The sequence below is a fragment of the Eschrichtius robustus genome, chromosome 10, assembly GCF_028021215.1.
Source record: "Eschrichtius robustus isolate mEscRob2 chromosome 10, mEscRob2.pri, whole genome shotgun sequence".
NCBI classification, from domain to species: domain Eukaryota; kingdom Metazoa; phylum Chordata; class Mammalia; order Artiodactyla; family Eschrichtiidae; genus Eschrichtius; species Eschrichtius robustus.
In genome coordinates, this window is record NC_090833.1 from 23,057,998 (window position 1) to 23,080,942 (window position 22,945).

A 22,945-nucleotide genomic window follows, 5' to 3' on the forward strand; every position below is an offset into this window, starting at 1 on the left:
ATTTGAAAGAGAAATGTGTGACCCTCATTAGGAACCGTAAAATTTCAAAGAAACTGATATATGAGTAAGAGGGTCAATTTGTGAATTTCTGCAGGAGGAATACCCTCTCGGGTCTTGCTAATACCATGCATACTCTTCATCATATTCTGTTCCATGTATAAAGCAATGGTTAGGTATGAAGAAATATCCCTGACCTCCAACCAACTGCACCTCTGTAGTGACGCAGATACCCCAGGCTCCAAGATACCGTTTCTCTATATTGCATGTTTCTGGATACACCTTGAAATTTTGCTTCTCTGCCTTTTGCTTTTTAAATTTTTATTACATGTTTTCTTTTGAGATAATATTGTCACGTGCAGTTTTAAGAACTAATACAGAGAGATCCCCTATACCATTTTCCTAGTTTTTCTCAATGGTATCATTTTGCAAAACTACAGTATCAGGATATTGACATTGATACAGACAAGATATAGAACAGCTCTACCACCACGAGAATCTATAACATGCTTTTTTAGAACAACAAACACTTCCCTCCTACCCTTGGCTGCCCCTACTTTAACCTCTTGAAACCTCTAATCTGTCCTCCATTTCTACAATTTTGTCATTTCACGAGTGTTAGATAAACATTCCTCCAGCAGAGGAGGAGGGATGAGGAGCACTGCCAGGTGAACATAGAAATCCAGGTTCCTCATTTTGCCCTGTTGATTGACACTGATGTGTATGTGTGTGGTGAGGGGATCCTCATTACTGCTGGATGTGGATGGAAGTCCATGCTCTTTGTTAAGCCTTCACTGATACCACCCTGGATGGAAGGGGTAGGGATGCCTGATGATTGCTCCCCATGTGGCCTCCACTGACACTGCAAGGAAGGAACCTCTTTACTGCTTGGTGGTGGTGCAAGTCCTCACTCTCCACTGAACCTACTCTGAGACACCACTCCAGTGGGGCGGGGAGGGACCCCTTGGTACTTCTGGGTGAGTATGGAAGAGAGACACCATCCTCACCTCTGTGTTCTTCATTGGCATGAAAGACCCATCTCTCTACTTGGCCTTCTCCCATACCAACTCTGGCAGAGGTGTGGGAGTGCTTTTCTAGAGCTTTGCAGGTGTGGAAGTCTAGGCTCTCCACTTGGCCTCTGCCTGGTATGGCTGGGCTTGGGTCACAGGTCTTTTTCTGTGGAGTTTGGCTAGAATAGAGGAGTCAATTGTTGACTGTCCACAAGTGTTCCATCTTGCTAGGCTGCCCTTTTCTTCATCCTTTGGCTGAGAGAACTGTATTTTGTTGTTTTGGGGTTTTTTGTCCATCCCCATTGGTGTTTTTGGGGATGCCAGCTTCTTCAGCTCTATGTCTAGGATACATGAGGAAAAAGGAAGTGCAAGGAACTGACTACCATGTTGTTCTTTGAATCTCAAGGTCCCTAGTTGGTCTGCCTTCTTATCAGTGTCATTTCTTGTTTATTTTATATATAACGTCTGGGGGTTTTAGTTGTACTTTAGCAGAAGGACTAAGGAAAAATACATCTACTCCATCTTCCCAGAAAAATGTTCCTCTGCTTTTTGTGTGCATCATTTCTTCTCTGTTGACAGGTTTTTCCATGATGGTTGTATCAATCCAACAGTGATATTGTTCTTTATGTGTTATGTCTTTAGGGTCACTCTTTGTAGAAGTGGTGATGTCAGTTTTTCTCATATCTTATGCCTGATGATGACTTTTATTTCTGGAAAACCAAAAGTAACCAAAAAGACAATGGAAAAAAAATGGTTAATGGCCAATCAATAAAGGATAACAATTTTAGCAAGAATTATGGAGAAAAAGACATTAAAACAATTAAGCAAAAAAAAAAAAAAGCATTAATTAACTATAGCTCAAAGTTCTTAAATCATCCTTACGTATAGAGGTAGATGGGGGTGAGTGAATCTTTCCATGTGTTTGAGAATGAAATGTTATTCACATTCAAAATCATTCTCCAGAAGGCATCCAAAGTGATCTTTTCACACACCCTAACTTAACATGTTGTCATTGTTCTCATTGTCTTAAGAATAAACTCCTAGCTTTTGAAAGTGACCTATCCAGCCCCAGTGGTTCTGGCACTCGCCTTTCTAAGCCTCACCCCTCTGTCCTCCAGCCAGTGTGAACTCTTATATTTTCAGGATTGCCCTCTCTTGCCTCTGGGTCTGCACATGTTGTTCCCTCTGTCCGGAATGCTATCACCCTGTTTCTACACCCCTCTCCTCACTTCTGTGCTTGGTCTTGGTCTCACCTCTGAAATCACTTTGACCAACAGGGCTTTCCTGACCACCCCACCCCTGCCTCAAGTCTGGATAACATCCCTCTCATGTGTTGTCACGTAACATGGTACTTTGCCCCTTTTTAATCCTCTGTTGAAGACCACAGGCAAAGTTCTGTCTTATCCTTCTGTCTATCCCAAGTATCCCATTACCTGTCATATCCTTTTCATCCCTACAGAGGGTGAAGACATTTTAGTTTTACAACTACTTGGCTATAAACTTGATCACCCATGCATTGTGATGGAAAAACAGTTCTCCAATTGGTTACATCAAGTAGAGAAGGTCAGACAGTGTCACAACCCGTAGTAATTAGTAGAATTCTCATCCGAGGATTCTCCCTTGATGCTTTGCACCACACCCTCCTTTAAGGGATGAACTGGGAGAAAGGTGGTGAGGTGGTGAAATTTAACGTGTCGAAAGCATTGTAATTGCCAAAGTAAAATGCTTGCAATTTTATTTACACACAGATTATTCAGAAAATAATCCAAACATTTGAATATGGGAATATGGAAGGGAAAAATTGACTAATGAGTGGAGTATTTCAAGGTGCAGTAGAGGAGACCACACAGATCATCAGAATGAATGAATGCCAGGCAGAACGGGTCACTCTGAATCGGGTTTTATGGAAACTACAGAAGGAAATCATTTAAATCTGTCCACTGACTCCTTTAAATATTTATCGAATTATCTTTTAGGTACTTCAGAAGATATGATTCTTGCACAGTACTTGCCTTAAAGTAGCTTAATATAAAGTAGAGCTTTAATTACTGCAAACAAGTCAGAATGTGTGCCATGAACCAAGAATTATGGTTAATCCAGTTCTAAGCAACTGAGATTGAATAAAAATAAAAATGATGTGACATATGTGATATGCAAAATGCAATGGCTGTTCAAAAAATATTTACTATTAGTTATGGAGATGATGGGATTTGAACTGGGTTTGAAAGATAGAATGAGGACAGTTAGAAATAGGGGTACTGTTGTGGACAATGAAAAGTACAGGCTTGTGATGGGGACTGAAGTTAGCTTGTATGGGCGGGTAAGTAGCCAAATTCTACGGGGAAAAGTGGGATTCATGGAAAGAATGGTAAGGAGCAGTGCACTAGCTTGTACTGGGACTTGAATTCCAGGCTACAGAGATGGCTTTTGGTCAATGGGCAACTGTAAGCCATTGAAGATTTTTGAGCAGGAAAGTGGCATGATGAAAGACATGTTACAGGAATATTAATTCAGCATCTGTGGCAGAAATCACGGAATCTGAAGTAACCTAGAATGTATGTATAGAGGTTACAGATCAATCAAGTCATAAAATAATAAGGTCCTAAATTAGCACAGCAACCAGTGGGCATAGAAACTGATATTATCCATATTACCAAGCCCTCAAAGACCTTAAAGTCTTATTGAACTGAGGTAGAAGAGATGAGGAAAGAAAAATATCAAAGGCAACTATGGCCCGAGACTTTACTCAAAACTTACCACTCTTTATATGACCCAAAGGGAAACAAATTTGACAACAAACACCAAACTATACTCAGAATCTTTCTCCTTTCTGACTGCTAAAGTCAAGTGTTACCAGATCCAGCATGTGCCATTTCTCTTGTTCCTTAGGCCAGGCTAATTCATCAGATATGCATCAGTACAGTTGTAAAAATTGTTAAAATTTTGAAATACAAATGTATTGGTTGGTAAATAGCTGCTGCCCCCAAGTCCCTAAATGTCCCCTTACTGATCTCACCCTCTCTCCAGCCTCACTGGTCTATCCCACAATCCAGCACCTACAGAGGTAACATCTGGCAGATTAGTGGGCATGCAGAACTCTGCTTGATGCTACAGCTCATGTCTGCTCTCATTGATCAGTGATCATGCCATTATGGTAACATTTTATTTATTTATTTATTTTTAGTACTCTTTATTTATTTATTTTTGTTTATCTTTGGCTGTGTCGGGTCTTAGTTGTGGCACGCGGGATCTTGATTGAGGCGTGCAGGATCTTTCGTTGCAGCGTGCAGGCTCTTGGTTGCGTGCGTGGGCTTCTCTCTAGCCATGGCGTGTGGGTTTTTCTCTCTCTAGTTGTGGCGCGCAGGCTCCAGGGCGCGTGGGCTCTGTAGTTTGCAGCATGCAGGCTCTCTAGTTGAGGCACGCGAGCTCAGTAGTTGCGGCACACAGGCTTAGTTTCCCCACAGCATGTGGGATCTTAGTTCCCTGACCAGGGATCGAACCCGCGTCCCCTGCCTTACAAGGCTGATTCTTTACCACTGGACCGCCAGGGAAGTCCCTCTGGTAACATTTTAAATATTACCCCTACCAGGGATAGAGTTTTCTCCCAGAAGGTTCTCAAGTTCCGTAAGAAAATAGACTTCTGTTGGGCCTACACATGTCTGAATCTCAGAGGTAGATTCACCCTAGATTCAAGTTGAAAATCTGTTGCATTGGAATTCATGGGACTTCACATTTAAATAATGATTAATTGGCAATTTAAAAAACTCATGAGAGTACAGTAAGATATATGCTTTTATTCCTGATAATGGGAATATACAATAACTTGACAGTAGGCTAATGAAAAGTTAATATTATTTTGCCTAAGGAAAAAAAATGTTAATGGGTGAAAGATATAAGGGAAAAAGATGATTATAGGAACGTTGTTTTTAATTGTAAAAAATTGGAATCAACCTAAGTATTAAACATTAAAAGAATAGTTAAACCAGAGTAGTCAAGCTTATGGTAAATTTTATTTTCTTCTTTATACAATTCTGAGTTATTAGCTATTTTAGAAGGAATAAATAAGTTGAAGATAATTCTAAAATCTCCAGAGGCCTTTCCTAAAAGTGCTTGCCCGTGAAGTTTTAATTGTAAAACTCAGGATGATCTCACATTTCTCACCCAGACAGTAAACACCTTAAGACAATTAAGAGTTTTCAGGGAATTCCCTGGTGGTCCAGGGGCCCGGGTTTGATCCCTGGTCGGGGAACTAAGATCCCACAAGCCGCGTGGCACAGCCAAAAAAAAAAAAGAGAGAACACAGAGTTTTCAACTAAAAAGACTTTGCCTGAGTGTTCTATACTCAGCCAGGTTATATTTGTGTGTAATATATGTGTTTATGTGTGATATATGTATTTATGTCTATATGTGTATGTATGTGTGTACACATATATTCTTAACATATGACGCTTACTTCACTGATGCATCTTCTCTTGGACACAGTCTTTTGAGAGTTTTGTCTTTTCGTTTTTGATAGACTCATCCTAATCCATCGGTAATTTCCTTTCTAGTTGGAGCAGATGTTTACATTTGCAACATGGTGTCCTGCAGCTTGGGTGCTATTTGCTGCTCTGGCACCACACAGTTGCCTACATTCACAGTTTTGCCCAAATAGTCTGTATTCCAGCCAGATGAGCTAACCAATCACAGGGAGGTTGGCAGGATGCTAATACATTTTACACAGATTCAGATGTGCAGAATCCAGGTCAGTTAAAAGTCTCCTCTTCTAATTCCTTGATGAAAATAGAAAGAATCTTGGCTGTCTACTAAAAAGAAAGTCCCTCATATGTATACCTAGGTCCTTGTCTTGTACTTGTGACAAGGATTGACTTAGCCTCGAGGGAAGCTGGTTCTTTTCTAGTGCAGTGGACCCCTGTGCTCAAAATCCTAGCACAACTATTTGTAGGAACAGATTCCTCATTCAGAATGAATCCATAAAGTTGAGAAGAAGCATGATATTGTAATAATAAAGAGCCTTTTTTGGGGGCCCAGATAACTTGCTTGATATCCTACCTAGGGCTTTTGATTTGCACAACTTGGAGTTGGGTACTTCACAGCCTGAATGCAGCTGATGCAACTTCCCTAAAACTATATTCTTTAAAGAGTTTCGTTAACCTTCAAAGGTGAATTGTGCAAAGAACAGAGGCTCTTAGTATTTATAGAGATTTTTAAAACATTAACCTTTGATTATGTATAAGAAGGAATTTTGTAAAGTATAAGTTACTGTATAATAAATATTATTAACTAAAATAGTCATCTAAAGGATTGATATTTAGAGAACAGAGATTTCTTTATATTCTACAAATTCCAAACTGGTTGATATTTTTATTTACTTGAGTCAAAAAATTGTGTTGGCAGTTGAAGAAAAATCTAATGTTAGCACATGATAATTTCAAGAATCACAGTTCCAATAATAGTAGCTGATAACTGCTAAGATGTTTCTGAAAAGAGAAAGTGCTTATTTTAACAACAACAAGAAGAGCAATTAAGAAACATTATTTGGTACATTTCCAGGAAGGGATTCATTTCATATGATAAAGAAAAAAATTATACCCTAGCCCTTTACCATCACTTGTGGAACTTTTTCAAACCACAGTTCATTTCATCTTTTCAACTTTTGCTTGGTTTTAGATGAGGAATTTTCCCCCTTGGGAATCAAAGAAGTTGATTACACCTCTCCCCCTAGAGTTGTGCAATGCCTTTAAATAGTTCTCCTGAAGTCTGTTTTCCATTACCATTATGAATTTCACAATACATTTCCAAATGTAGTTTTGGATATTTTTATCCAAAACACTGTTCTCCAGTGTTGTAAATTCTTGATTACTCAACAGGTTTTGGAGAGTAATGGTGTAAGATTAGCTCCTTTTTATGTAATTTTTTTTTAAATAAATTATAAAATCTGTAGATAAAATCTGACCATATGAAAAGTTTATTTAACTTTTTAGTATTATTCTATTTATAGAATCATCAAATGTTAGCATTGGAAAGGTCATAGCCATCATTAAATGTAACCTCTGTATTTTGTAGGAAAATTTAAAAAAAAATCACTTGCCAGTGACCCCGTAGCTTGTTAGTGGAGCAGCCAAGATAGCAACTCAGTTGTCTTGACTCCTAGTCTAACGTCCTTTCACTCTGCCCTGTTGTTAGTCCCTCTGACTTTGGTCCTTCCTCCACACTAACCCATCCTCCACTTCCAATAGAGCTTGTTTTCTCCTGCCCTCCTTTGACTGAGTGACTGCTGGTTCGGGCAATGGGATGGGCAATGGCTGGGTCAGATGACTGGAAGACTCCCTGAACTTACAAGAGTGTGTTCCCCATGGAGAGAAAGAGACAAGTGCGTATGTTACACACAGTGTGATATGTGCCAGAGCAGCGGTGGGGGTAACGTGCTCTGGGGCACAGAAATGAAGTTAACAGTATCTGTCTGAAAAAGTTAGAGAAGCTTTGAAGAACAAGTTAGTCTTGAAGGATACTGGAGGTTCATTTAGAGAAAGGAAAGCATATGCCAAGGCAGAAGCTAAGTGGAAGATAGGAAAGGGAAAGAGAGGGAGATAATATTTACCAAGCTCCAAAGCATCTACTGGGCACAACAAGCCATAAAAGAAGTATAACTGTCTCTTTTATAGTTGAGAAAATTAAGAGTTGGGGACATTATTCTAACATTTACTGAATGCCAACTACATGCCCGGCATTGTTGCTTTACTCACATTATTTCAATTAATCCTAACAACAAATTTATAAGGTAAGTACTACTAATATTACACGCGAAGAAACAAAGTCTCAGAAAAATTAAGTAAATTGGTCAAACTCCCAAGTCCAGTAAACTGAGGTGGGGGAGGTGTGGTGCAAAACTAGTCTGTGCTTGATTCTGAAGCAGCTTCTGATCAGGATATGGAGTTCACTGGTTCATTGTAGCAGACAGGCAGGAAAGTTATAGATGGATCAAAGAATTACAGAGAAACCCAAAAGAACTTTTTGGCCAACCCAATAGATCAGAGTAAAGACAGGGGGCCTCATCCTGTTGTTGCAGTTTTTGGTAGAAAGTGCTTTGATCACATTTATATTTTAGAAAGATGTTCAGACAGCAACATCTAAGATGGATTAAAGAGTAGAGATGAAGGTTGAGGGAACCAGTGAAAGGACTTTGTAAAAACCTGGAAGAGAGGTAATGAGTTCCTGTCTAAGATAAGAGCGATGCAGATGGAGGGATAGGCGAAATGCAGAGGGTTTTTAAGGAGTAAAACCCAAACAACATGATTTCAATTTGGATATTGAAGGAGATGGAGGGAGAAGTAGGAATCAAAGTGATCTCTGAAGTCAGAGAACCAATAACTGTGAAATGAAATACAGCATTTGAGACAATGACTTTCTTTTATGTATAATTTTTATTTACTTTTAATGTTTTTGCACAATACCTATTCAGTATAACAAAACAAAATGTAAATCAGCAAAAATAAACAAACTTGGAAGCCTCATAATTCTACCATGAGTATATGCCATGTATTCATAACATTATAGAATTTTATGCATTCATTAGCCAGAAGATCATACAATACATATGGTGTTTGAAACATGCTTTTTTTTACACTCAACTACACAATTTGATTGACCTTCCATGTCAAGAATTCCATTTTTATGGCTAATATACCATTTGATGGATTTGTCATAAGAATTTAACAAACCCCCCATCTCGATATTTGTCTTGGTTTCCAGTGCTGTGTAATGACAGACAATAATTATACATACTTATATGTGTAGGTAAAAAATGTTTACTTTCACTTGGACAAATTATTAGAAATGAAATGCTATATCAAAGGGAAAGCTCCACTTGAGGCTTTTGGTGTCTACCCTCAGGTTGCCCTACAGAGTGGGAGAGGGCCTGTTTGCCCACATGCCTGCCAGCAATGGGTACTAACATCCATTAAAAATTTTTCCAAAGTAAAAAGTAGTCATCAATTTGCATTTTTCATTATAAGAGAGGTTAGACAGTGTATCCTACGATTATAGGTCATTTTCATTTCTTCTTTAGTAAATTTCCAGCTTTTGTTCTTTGTCAACTTTTCTATTGAAGTATTCCTATCTTTTTCATATATTAGAAAATGCTCTTTATGTGTTAAGCTTTTATTTCTCCTTAAGGTAGTAATTTGTTTGCTTCCTGAAAATTTTTTGAAATATTTAACATATATTTTTACATCCAACTATCTTTAACCTGTATCTCTGGCTTGTTTTTAAGTTTATATCTTATCAGCAGGGTTAAATTAACCCATTACTATTATTGATGATAACTGATATATTTGGTTTTATTTCCATTACCTTAGTTAAGGACATTTTGTTATAAGTTCTTTCTGCTATTTATCTTCTTGTTCTGTTTTCCTTTTTTTAATTTTTAAAAATTTTTAACTTTTTTTTTTTTTACGGTAGGTCCTTGTTGGTTATCTATTTTAAATATAGCAGTGTGTACATGTCAGTCCCAAACTCCCAGTCTATCCCTTCCCCCTACCTTTCCCCCCTGGTAACCATAAGTTCATTCTCTAAGTCTGTGAGTCTGTTTCTGTTATGTAAATAAGTTCATTTGTATCATTTTTTTTAGATTCTGCATATAAGCGATATCATATGATATTTGTCTTTCTCTGTCTGACTTATTTCACTTAGTATGATAATCTCCAGGTCCATCCATGTTGCTATAAATGGCATTATTTCATTCTTTTTAATGGCTGAGTAATATTCCATTGTACATATGTACCACGTCTTCTTTATCCATTCATCTGTTGATGGACATTTAGGTTGCATCCATGTCTTGGCTATTGTAAACAGTGCTGCAATGAACATTGGTGTGCATGTATCCTTTCGAACCATGTTTTCCTCCAGATAAATGCCCAGGAGTGGGATTGCTGGATCATATGGTAACTCTGTTTTTAGTTTTTTAAGAAACCGCCATACTGTTCTCCATAGTGGCTGTACCAATTTACATTCCCACCAACAGTGTAGGAGGGTTCCCTTTTCTCCACACCCTCTCCAGCATTTACTGTCCATTTGATGATGGCCATTCTGACTGGTGTGAGGTAATCTCGTTGTAGTTTTGATTTGCATTTCTCTAATAATTAGTGATGTTGAGCATCTTTTCTTGTCCCTCTTGGCCATCTGTATGTCTTCTTAGGACAAATGTCTATTTAGGTCTTCTGACCATTTTTTGATTGGGTTGTTTGTTTTTTGGATATTGAGCCACTTGAGCTGTTTCTAAATTTTGGAGACTAATCCCTTGTCAGTCACATCATTTGCGAATACTTTCTTCCGTTCTGTGGGTTGTCTTTTTGTTTTGTTGTGGTTTCCTTTGCTGTGCAAAAGCTTTCAAGTTTAATTTGGTCCCATTTGTTTATTTTTGTTTTTACTTCCGTTACTCTGGGAGACAGATCGAAAAAGATATTGCTGTGATTTATGTCAAATAGTGTTCTGCCTATGTTTTTCTCTAAGAGTTTTATACTATCTGGTCTTACATTTAGGGCTTTTGAGTTTATTTTTGTGTATGGTGTTAGGGAGTGTTCTAATTTCATTCTTTTACATGTAGCTGTCCAGTTTTCCCAGCACCACTTATTGAAGAGACTGTCTTTTCTCCATTGTATATCTTTGCCTCCTTTGTCATAGGTTAGTTGACCATAGGTGCGTGGGTTAATCTCTGGGCTTTCTATCTTGTTCCATTGGTCTATATTTCTGTTTTTGTGCCAGTACCATGCTGTTTTGATGACTGTGGCTTTGTAGTATAATCTGAAGTCAGGGAGCCTGATTCCTCCAGCTCTGTTTTTCTTTGTCAAGATTGCTTTGGCTATTTGGGGTCTTTTGTGTCTCTATACAAATTTTAAGATTTTTGGATCTAGTTCTGTGAAAAACGCCATTGGTAATTTGATAGGGATTGCATTGAATCTGTAGATTGCCTTGGGTAGTATAGTCATTTTAACAATATTGATTCTTCCAATCCAAGAACACGGTATATGTTTCCATCTGTTTGTGTCATCTTCAGTTTCTTTCATCAGCATCGTATAGTTTTCAGAGTATAAGTCTTTTATCTCCTTAGGTAGGTTTATCCTAGGTATTTTATTGTTTTTGATGCAATGGTAAATAGGATTTTTTAAAAAATTTCTCTTTCTGATCTTTTGTTGTTAGTGTATAGAAGTGCAACAGATTTCTGTATATTAATTTTGTATCCTGCAACTTTACCAAATTCATTGATGAGCTCTAGTAATTTTCTGGTAGCACTTTTAGGATTTTCTATGTATAGTATCATGTCGTCTGCAAACAGTGACAGTTTTATGTCTTCTTTTCCAATTTGGATTCCTTTTATTTCTTTTTCTTCTCTGATTGCCATGCCTAGGGCTTCCAAAACTATGTTGAATAAAAGTGGTGAGAGTGGACATCCTTGTCTTGTTCCTGATCTTAGAGGAAATGCTTTCAGCTTTTCACCACTGAGTATGATGTTAGCTGTAGGTTTGTCATATATGGCCTTTATTATGTTGAGGTATGTTCCCTCTGTGCCCATTTTCTGGAGAGTTTTTATCATAAATTGCTGTTGAATTTTGTCAAAAGCTTTTTCTGCGTCTGTTGAGATGATCATACGGTTTTTATTTTTCAATTTGTTGATGTGGTATAGCACATTGTTTGATTTGCGGATATTGAAAAATCCTTGCATCCCTGGGATAAATCCCACTCGCTCATGGTGTATGATCCTTTTAATGTATTGTTGGATTTGGATTGCTGGTATTTCATTGAGGATTTTGGCATCTACATTCATCAGTGATATTGGCCTATAATTTTCTTTTTTGTGGTATCTTTGTCTAGTTTTGGTATCAGGGTGATGGTGGCCTCATAGAATGAGTTCAGGAGTGTTCCTTCCTCTGCAGTTTTTTGGAATAGTTTCGGAAGGATAGGTGTTAACTCTTCTCTAAATGTTTGATAGAATTCACCTGTGAAGCCAGCTGGTCCTAGACTTTTGCTTGTTGGGAGTTTCTTAATCACGGTTTCAATTTCAGTACTTGTGGTTGGTCTATTCATATTTTCTGTTGCTTCCTGGTTCAGTCTTGGGAGATTGTACATTTCTAAGAATTTGTCCATTTCTTCTAAGTTGTCCATTTTATTGGCATACAGTTGCTTGTAGTAGTCTCTTATGATCCTTTGTATTTCTGTGTTGTCCATTGTAACTTCTCCTTTTTCATTCCTAATTTTATTGATTTGAGCCCTCTCCTTTTTTTTTTTCTTGATGAGTCTTGCTAAAGGTTTATCAATTTTGTTTATCTTCTCAAAGAACCAGCTTTTAGTTTTATTGATCTTTGCTATTGGTTCCTTCATTTCTATTTCATTTGTTTCTGATCTCATCTTTATTATTTCTTTCCTTCTGCTAACTTTGGGTTTTGTTTGTTCTTCTTTCTCTAGTTGCTTTAGGTGTAAGGTTAGGTTGTTTATTTGTGATTTTTCTTGTTTCCTGAGGTAAGATTGTATTGCTATGGACTTGCCTCTTTGAACTGCTTTTGCTGCATCCCATAGGTTTTGGATCATTGTGATTTTGTTTTCATTTGTCTCTAGGTATTTTTTGATTTCCTCTTGGATTTCTTCAGTGATCCATTGGTTGTTTAGTAGCTATGTTTTTCTACCTTTGTTATTTGGGTTTTTTTCTCTTCCACTGACTTGGAGGTTATGCATTCTTTTTCTATTCATAGTTATGTGAATTTTTTGTGTACAAATTTGAACCTATGTTTTTCTTTCAGTTTTTTCATATTGATATGTATGAAAGGAAATGAGAGCTTTATCTTTTCCTCTTCCCAACCATCCCCCATTTCACTCAGACTTTAAACGTTTTTTCTTTATAATATGTAAAGATTATTATATTTTTCCCTTAGATCATGTCTTTCTTCTTTTTTTTTTTTCTCTTTTAACCATGTGCATTTATTACTTTAATAAAAATAAAAACTACATCTAAGATAAGTTTGTTTTTTACTGCCAGTTCAGCCTGTAAGGAATCACCCTGGCTGGAGCCTTCACCTGGGATGTCTTTCTTTTTAAGGAGGGGCTTTATTTGCTATTTAATAATTTTTACAATTATTTTAGCAAGATATTTAGCAATATATGGTATGTTCCACTACTTTCTTAATCTCAAGCAATTTACTGAATACCAGTTTTTTTCCTCATACTTGAGTTCTTTATGTTGATTTCTTTTCAATCAGTGAAATACATCTTGATTTCCAGAAGTCATGCACATTCTCAAATGTCTTTCTCTTCCCTCATATTTACCAGTAGCTTGCCCAGATATAGAGTTTTGGGTTCATAATATTTTTTCCACATAGCTGTGTGTCTTATTTCATTCTTTTTTCATGGCGTTTGTTTCTGCACAGGAGAAATGAAATGTCAATTTGATTTTCCCATTTATTCTGTTTTTCTTTCCTAGACACTTGTCATACTTTTCCTTTGTTTTGGGTGTTAATCACTTTTTATTTATTTTGCTGGGAACTTGATGAGTTTTTATTGCCCTGAAACTTCAAGTAAGGAATATTTTCTTGCATTAATATCACAGCTTTTACTTGTGTTGTTCTGGAATTTTCTGGCTTCTTTTTACTGCCTCCAACAACAGCTTTAATCTTGCTGTTACAGTTTATGTTTTCTTTTCCGTTTGTGTGTTTATCTTAATCATTTTCTCCTATAGCTGCTGCCTTCTGTTCAAAGGATACAGTGTTGTCTTGCATCTTCTTGAAGATCTGTGCCAATATTTATGGAACTTTTTATAAAAAAGGAATATTCAGAAATATGAATAATTCAATAATAATTCAATATTTAATGCTATGGTGCTTTGAAGTAATGTTCCCTTTTTTTCTGCTGAAGTATTTTTCATAAGTCACACATCATTATAACTTTCCTACAAATGTTTCTCTCATTCTTAAATAGCTACAGCTTTATCAATTCTGGAATTTTCTACTATATACATGGGAAAATGTTCTCTTCTGTTTTTAAATATAATCAAGAATGTTAGAAGCATGATTTTTTTCTAAAAATTACATTATATTACGAGTCTTCTCTCTCAATAATGATTTCTTCTGTTTTTAGCATATTTTAGTTGTTAAAACAAGGACTTTTGCATCCAGGAGACCTGGGTTTGAGACATAGAACCTGTAGTGGTAAAGAACATGGCCTCTGGATCCCAATTCTCTTGGTTCAGACCCCAGCTTTGTCACTTACTGTGTAACTTTGGCAAGTTAGTTAACCTCTTAGTGCCTTAGTTTTCTCATCTGTAAAATGAGATTAATAATATTTGTTACTTCATAGGTTCTTAAATGGATAAACAGATAATATTTATAAAATATGTAGAACAGTCCCTGGGACATAGTGAATGCTATGTAAATATCTGCTTTAAAATTCCAGCTCTAATCTTCATCTCAATTTTGTTGTAAACCTAAAAAAAAGTCTTTAAAAAAGATAAACAAGCCAGAGCTTGTCTACCTAGAAACAGGCCTTAAACAAATGACAATAGGAAGAAGAAAGGAGTGTACTACCATTTAAAAATATTTGACTTACTAATTACAAACAAGATAAATGTGATTTTGAATTTCAGCATAAAAATGTAATAAACCAATGTTAAATGCTAAAAAAATCTCCTAGCGCTATCACCTGTTAACTGAGTAACTTTAGTCAAATCATCAAACTACTCTAAGCCTCCATTCTCTCTTTAAAATGGACACAATACTAATAAAAGTAATGTACTTATTAATAAAAATATTAGTAATTATTAATACTACTTATTAATACTGTGAGGATTAAAGGAGATAATTTATATCAAATATCACCACATAAGTGCACATTACTTGGTTGCTACTATTTTTTTAAATAATCTAATGCATACTTGACTACACTACATTTATTTGGCTTTATTAAGCATTGCAAGTCTCTTTATTCCACAATTTCTCTGTTATTGAATTCTTAATTGTGAGTTACTTTACAGATGTGTAACTCCAGGGAGAGTAAATACAGATTCAAAGCCGCATTGTCAGTGCAGAGAGAAGATAAGAAACAAGGTCAATCAGGTCCTGCTTTTCATCTTTTTTTTTTTTTTTTTTTTTTCCTTGAGCCTGGGAAAAGCAGGGTCTGTGATTCTTTTTTCTTCAAAAGGCTTATTTCCCATCAGTAGGATCATTTCCCTCAAGCCCTTTACTTTCTCCTCACCCTTTGTCCAGTGCTTTGAACCGAAACAAGGGGCTCAGTGCTTTTTGCATATCTACAGTTATTCTATTCTGCTGGGAGTGAGTGTTGGGGACACAATGGGGGAGGTGCAGCTGCACAGGTTGGGGGGGGGTTGATGGAATATGGGGTATACTGTCTTTAGCAAGATTTTTTTACACGTTGAATATCATTGATTCCTTTTAGTCCCTTTACGTACATTGCTGTTTTGAATTTTCCCACAAATAAGCCCAGCAATATCATGCCATGATGTGTTGTGATTGTAACTAATTGTGGGACATCAAAGAGGCCACTTCATTACCTGCAAATAGCCAACTATATCACTCTTTTAAAAAAATCTTGGTTTCTCTCCTTGCTTGAATTATACGATTATTTCTATGAAAAGCTATTGTTTGGGATTTTCCCCCATAATCAGTTTCCAAAATGTTGTTAACTGTCCATTGGTGTACCCCACATAAAATGGGCTTCCCTGACTTACCCACAGCTTGCCCATCCGGGACATACAAACCAGAAGGTTCACCAGGAGGAATCAGCACTTGCCTTCCATGTCCTGATGAAAATCACACTTCTCCACCTGGAAGTACTTCCCCTGAAGACTGTGTCTGCAAGGAGGGGTACCGGGCATCTGGCCAGACCTGCAAAGGTAAGGATCCCACCACTGGCAGATAGGAAATATAAAAGCTGATCTCTTTTAGGGAAGTATTGCCGGTGTTTTCATCCAATTAATTGGGCATGGTCTTTAATATTCCTTCCTCTAATCTTATTTGGGGGGAGTTCTTTGTTTTTATTATCTAGCATTCCTTATCACTGAATATATCCATATCTTGCTCCAGAGAAAGGATATCTGAGACTCCACAAGTAATGTGACTATGAAAACAGCTTTAGTATCGGAAAAGATCTAGAATGAATCTAAGAGAGAGAAGTCACAAATTTAACAGCAAATTTGAATAACAAATGAGCTAGTTTGGGCTCTGGTGATGTTTAAGTCCATTTAAAGAAAATATTTTTATAAGTAAAGTACTTTGATATTATTCATATCAAAAATTAAAAATATTTAATTAGCCAAAGCTGTGGCTCTTGGGATTTGTGGCAGACGTGCTTTGCTGGACTTATTTGTTCTTTATTTTATGCTACTCTAACTGAGAAGGAAAATAGCTAATGACAGATGAAGGTCAAGAACTAGAAAATTTCGTATCCACATAGATATCAAGATTTTAAAATTTCTAAGCTTAAACCATAATATTTAGTCTGTTTTTAAACTTAACTGGAAGCAAATACCTAATAAGCGTGAGCCAGAAGTGTTCTTCTTCCAAATGTGCACCTAGGAATTCATATGCAGTAAATGGGAATGCTGTTGATAATTTAGCTCTGTGTATACAATGTCCTCTTGACCAGAAAAGAAAAAGCGGGGGGAGGATGCTTTATGGACAGAGACTCACTTTGCTTTTTACTCTTATCCCTGTAAATATTAGTTGTCCGCTGCCCTGCCCTGAAGCCTCCTGAAAATGGTTACTTTATCCAGAACACTTGCAACAGCCACTTCAATGCAGCCTGTGGGGTCCGATGTCACCCCGGGTTCGACCTCGTGGGAAGCAGCATCTTCCTGTGTCTGCCCGATGGTTCGTGGTCCGGTTCTGAGAGCTCCTGCAGAGGTATGCAGACTGCCAATTCACATTGTTTATTGATTGTCTTGCTCGACCTCCTCAACTTAAACTCTAATGGACTAGTAGATTCTTTGTTTCTTTTGATTTCATAGACCATAGACCACAGAAAGAGAAAAAATTATAGGAGGTTTGAAGTCAGAACTGCTAAGTTCAGTTGACCACATCATCATAAACTATGCCCTTTGTGTTTCTTTGATGAACAAGCAAAGGAAAGGCCTGCCTGGGAAAGAAATGGACAGGTTACCTTAAACCTCAGATTTCAAGCAGCCAAGACAGGGTCCAGGGAGAGTTTGGGGATGGTCAGTGTGCGGCTTTGATGTCTACTTTGATTGTAGGACTCCAAGGACCACACCAGTATCCTGTGACAAGAGTAGTTAGCCAATGTATGCATCCCCAGCCTTCACTATGAGTAGACAGAATGCCAATAGAAAGTGGGAGTTTACTCAAGTGAGATCCCAAAGAGCCTCATCAGGCCAACAGAAAAGGGGGCAGTACCATAGGTAGGACCTGAGGCTCCCACATCAGATACAGAGAAACAACAAGCAAAACTGAGAGTACCTTAATTCACTTCCATTCTTGCCGTCTCCAAGACCTACTTTCCTACTTCTTACGACCACTGCATGGCCAGCTACCTGGGGTTTCACAAATTGGGTTGAAAGAGAAGGCTCTCTAAGAAGAGAGGGGAACAAGCCAAAGGACTTGAGAATCCCTGCCCATGAAGCTTCTGAATACAGTATTCCCCCCCTCACCTCGGGTTGCCAGATGAAATACAGGACACCCGTTTAGATTCAAATTTTAGATAAACAACAAATAACTTTTTACTACAATATAAGTAAGTCCCATACAAGATTAGAGACCTTCTTATACAAAAAATTATTTGTTGCTTTTCTGAAATTCAAATTTAACTGGATATCCTCATTTGTTTGTTTTTATGCTAAATCTGGCAACGTTACCCCCAACACATCCCCTAGGCATCCTTTGGCAATACAATTTGCTGAGGCTTTGACTGCTCCAAGACCCTGTATCACCCAGCTCACTGGAGTAGGGTAAGAAGTTCTGTCTTCTAGTCTTCTCTTGGCTCCCACACCCATAAGGGAAGCCAACCTACTCACAACTTCAAGGTCATTTGTGAACCCCAGGAGACATTCACTGTTTGTATTCGTCGGCTACCAATACTGAACTCATCTATGAATATGAATTTGCTTAAATCAGGTCCCAGTCCAGACCCTTATCTCTACTTACAAAAAGAGAAGGAATCAGCAAATTGAACAAAGGAGACCTGAAAGAAGAGGGGGGAAAAATGGAATCACTGAGATGCAAAGGCAATTACATTGGTAAAATAAGATTAGGATTCCAAGAAATGGGAGAAATCTGAGAGGAGAAAGATATTTTAGGGAGAAGAAAAAGGTTGCTGACACAACGAACAGACATAGTCAAAAGCCAGATTAATAAGTTAGAAAATCAACACAAGAAATCCTTCTGAAAGTAGAGCAACATTTGAAAGATTAGAAAAAAGATGAAAGAATAAAATGACACGAGAATAGTCACAGGAAATAGACTCTTCACAGATTAGGAATCCAGAGAGAGAATGGAGTGGAGGAGAGGCGCTAATAGAAGATCAAAGAATATAACCGCAAGCTGAAATCTGGAAAATACACATGACTGAAATCTTTGATAGTCAACTTAAAATCACTTACTGAGTGCCAGAAAACAAATTATTGAAAACAGATCCATGTCTGGAAATAATCTTATTGAAACTTCTGAAAGCCCTGGAAAAATTAGAAAATGGGGCCTGTTTCACAGTTAGAAATAATATTACCTATAAAGGAAAGGGAATCAGACTCGCCTTGAGCCCGTTATTAGCCATTCTAAATATTAGAAGATAAAAGTATGTTTCCTGAATTCTGAAAGAAAAGAATTAGACCCTAGGTTTCTAAACTCCGGCAAGCTATTGTTTATGTGGGAAAGCAAAGCAAAGACATTCTTAGTCATAGAGTCTCAAATGGTAAAAAGCCTATTACTGAAAAGGTTGATCATGGGAACCTCTTAGAAATATTCCTGTAAAGTTACATAGTTATTAAGTTCTTTGTAAAATCTCTACTCCTTCTTCCAAATACCTCATGGCGGAAGGTAGAAAACATGACATTTTAACTTTCCACTTACTGACCTTCCAAAGAAGAGTGAGAAAATCAGGCAGACAACCCCTTTAGGATAAGGTCTGGCCCCTGCCTCTTTAACCCTCTACAATCTCCATCCTGAGCCTCGAATCCTACACTAGAGCCTTAAGAAATGGCCATGCCCTCTCAGGAAGCCATCCGTTTGCAAGTTGTTTCAACAGCCATGATTGTCCAATCATTCCTTTGGTCCCTGTGTATAAGCCCTCCCTGTCGCTGACCTTCTCAGCTGGGATGGGATGACCCCTAACCTCTGTATGTGCCCTGTTCTGCCCTCATTCTAGCCCTTGTGCTTTGTGTGTCAGGGTCAGTCAGGGAAGCCCAGGAAATACACCATCTGTGCTATGGGATAAGGAACTTATTTTAAGAATCAGACTTTACACGATTTTGGAAGGAGCTGGGAAGTGGAAGGTCCAGGAGAGAAATTGGAGCATCGGAGGAGTTACTACCAGTTCAGTCTGAGAATGCAAGCCCACCCAGCTGCTGAAGTGGAACCACAAGGGAGAAGTGTGTTGGGAAGTCTAAGAGAAGCTTTATCTCTGTGTAACAATGCCCTGACGCTCTACGGCCAAGAACCCAGCAGTGAGCTTGGGGCCACTTTGGGTCAAACAGGGTCAGCAATTGGGATGTGGAGTGGAGGTGACCAAAGACAAGCTGGAACCTACTGTGCATGTCTGCATTTGTCCATCACTGATTCTGCCTGCAGTGATCACTGCCTCTCTTCCGCCTTCCAAAATCAAGTGCAGGTTCTTCTTTTGATCAACCCTAAACTGGCCCACAATAAGGGGATTCTGACAGTGTTTCCCAGCTTAACCAACTTGTTACAATACAAACCACTGTACTTACTTTAATTAATTAACTTGTCGATCACCTCTGCTAGTCTGTGAGCTCATTATGAGCACAGAATGTATCTTCCCCTACCCCAGCTAATCCTTGGTTATACTTCTGGTAAATGATATGGATAAGTACATTGACAAATAGATACACTGACAGTCTGCTTGTGTCACTTCCCATTATGCAGTCCCATTTTTAAAAAGCAGGCTTGTTGTCTTTTACGCAATTTGCATTGATGTCCCCATATAAGTAAAATAACTTTAATCAAAATAAGAGCAATGCTCCAGGATGTGAACTTTTCTAAGCTCCCTTGAATTTCACCTCCAAAAAACTACTCCCTAACTTACCAGTGAACAAAGTTGTCCTGAATGAAGGTACTAAGTCAGGCTCTTCCTCTGGCTCCTCATGAATGGTTTTGGTTACAGGCATACTTCGTTTTACTGAGCTTTGCTTTATTTTGCTTTGCTGACGTTGCAGTTTTTACAAATTGAAGGTTTGTATTGATAGCAACCCCACGTTGTCAGATGATGGTTAGCATTTTTCAGCAATAAACTATTTTTAAGTAATGGATGTATATTGGTTTTTAGAATAATTCTAATTTGCACACTTAATAGACTGCAGTATAGTGTAAACATAACTTTTATATGCACTGGGAAACCAAAAAAATCGTGGGACTTGCTTTACTGCAATAGTCACTGTATTTGGTGGTCTGGAACCGAGCCTGCAATATCTCTGAGGTCTGCCTGTACTTGAGGTATTGTTCTATGAAACATATACCATAATTCCTTAATTCAAAAACACTTTTTCCCCACATCTTAACATCCTAAAACTGAGATGTACCTCAACAACCGTGGCGTTAAATCCTTTCACAGACATTATTGTTTCTTTATTAGCAGCTTATAAAATAATGTTGTGCCTTACAATTGGGGCGTCTGGGATTCGGTGAAATATGGCAGTTATGTGGGAATTCATTTCTGTTTCAGGAAGGGTAGTAAGGAGAAAGTAGCATTTTACAGATCTAATTTAAATCTAATTATAAAGACAGAGGATAAGTTTATTTTTTTCTTGAAAATCTTTCTAAAAGTGAGGCAGAAATGAAAGACCAGTGTAAAATATAAAACCTTTTACAAATTCCATGTTACATCCTAAATGTTTTGTAGTGTTAAATAATAACTAATAGGCTTGATTCTTATTCCTCCTATACATTCTTCATTAAAACACTTACACTCTGAATTTTATCTGAATTACACATTCCTTTCTAAACTAGTAAGGATTCCTTTGTGGTTTCTCAATGATAACTAGCTAAACCACAACATGAAAGTAAAGTAAATTTTGTGATAGTATTTTTCCTGAGAAAAACGTTCAGGCAACAGTGAGAACCCTACATTTAACATCAGATTTATTTTATTTTCAGTATAGAAGCTGTCAACATTGGGAGAGTGACAGGAAGTGTAAATCTGAGAAAAAAATCTGAGTCTTTCCATTGAGAACCAGATCAAGTTCTCACATTGTCTGCTACCTAGTAGACCCTTCTCTTGAAAGACTAAATTGCTGTTTTCTAAAAAGACTAAATAAATATTTAAGGATTGCTTTAACATGAATGTCAGTCAAACGTTTATTGCAGAATTGTTCAGCTTATTGAAATAAAAATATTTTTGAAGTTGAAACTCATAAATAAGCATGTTCCTATCAAAAATGATAAAAATGGTCATTCTTGGTTGAAAAGGAGTATAAAATGTTTAAGAACTAAATAGGAATTATTACATATGCTTTGTTTTCCCTGAGGAGCAATGAAAGTTTATTAAAACCAACACTTGAGAAGCAATGTAATTTACATGTGTATGAAACACCAGCTCTAATTTACTATCAGTTCCCTTGAGAGATGCTGCAAGTTCATTTCATCTGAAGTTGGAAAGCTGGAGTCATTTCAGCAGTTTATTGGATCAAAAGCGGTTGTTTAATATGGTTTTCTAGATTTTCTATATCTTGATCATAGTAATTTGTCTCATTCACTTTTAATCCTACCTGGCTCTTGGCATTGTGCTACGCCTGATGAGTGCCCTCAAGAAAAGTCAAAATATGGGAGGCAAAATATTTCTACACCCTTGATGGATACACTCAGTAAAGATTCTACTTACATGGGGGACACACTCAATAAAAATCAAAACATGGAAGGCAAAATAATTCTACTCATTTGTCACTGATAGTTGACTTTGGTCCAAAGTATCCCAGTGATTGAAAGGCGAGGGCTTATGGTTTAACTTCTAATCTAATTCTTGAGTTTTCTCTAAGGAGTAATCAATCCTAAATGAATATTTCATGCACCCAATATTTATGTTCTGCCAACTAATATAATTTGAATGGGTTCCTTCAGAGTAGATTCTGTGAAACCGCGACTTCAGTTGAATATGCACTGAATATTTTACCCCAACTTCCTCTCCTATTATTTTAAAGTTAAGCTTTCATCATAAGTAACCTGCATGCTTCATATGAAAAATTGGCAAATGCATAAAAGAAGGAAAAAGACATCTTACCCAGAGTCTCAACAAAGTTCTTGGGTCCCAAATGATTTTGTTCAAAAATATTTAGAGATTGCTCTGTTGTCTTGTGGCCTTTAGTGTTGCAGGAGTGTTATCTGAGAGAAAAGTGAGATTTGTTCTTTGGCAGGGGTTGTTTTTGCTTTTTGTACAATGCCCGATGCTTATTGGATTATATCTGTAAACTATTAAATTGAGTATCCGCGCCCATCTGTTGGCATATTCAACAAGAATCCACTCTCTTGTGCTCTCCGTATCTCTGTTTATGACCAGGATGTACATCCCATCTGACTGAAAGGGTGTACGGCCATGGTTCTGTGCAGCCCCCCACCTCTCCCTCTCCCTTCCCTTCCCTTCCCTGCACTCTCCTTTCCCCATCCTCTTCCATGTCTCCCCCTCCCCTCCTCTTCCTCTCTATCTCCTGCCTTTCTCCTCCCCTTCTCTTCCCTTTCTTCTCCCCTCTCCTTATTCTCCCCCTT

At 37.6% G+C, this 22,945-nt stretch overlaps 1 protein-coding gene across 1 annotated transcript in view; it reads left to right on the forward strand.

Moving 5' to 3' along the window:
* SVEP1 (sushi, von Willebrand factor type A, EGF and pentraxin domain containing 1) overlaps window positions 1-22,945 on the forward strand; it is a 182,160-nt gene that overhangs the window by 49,671 nt on the left and 109,544 nt on the right. The window contains exons 4-5 of the mRNA XM_068553702.1: window positions 15,742-15,900; window positions 16,730-16,909. Coding sequence (XP_068409803.1) covers window positions 15,742-15,900; window positions 16,730-16,909 — 339 coding nt within the window. The remainder of the gene's footprint in view (window positions 1-15,741; window positions 15,901-16,729; window positions 16,910-22,945) is intronic.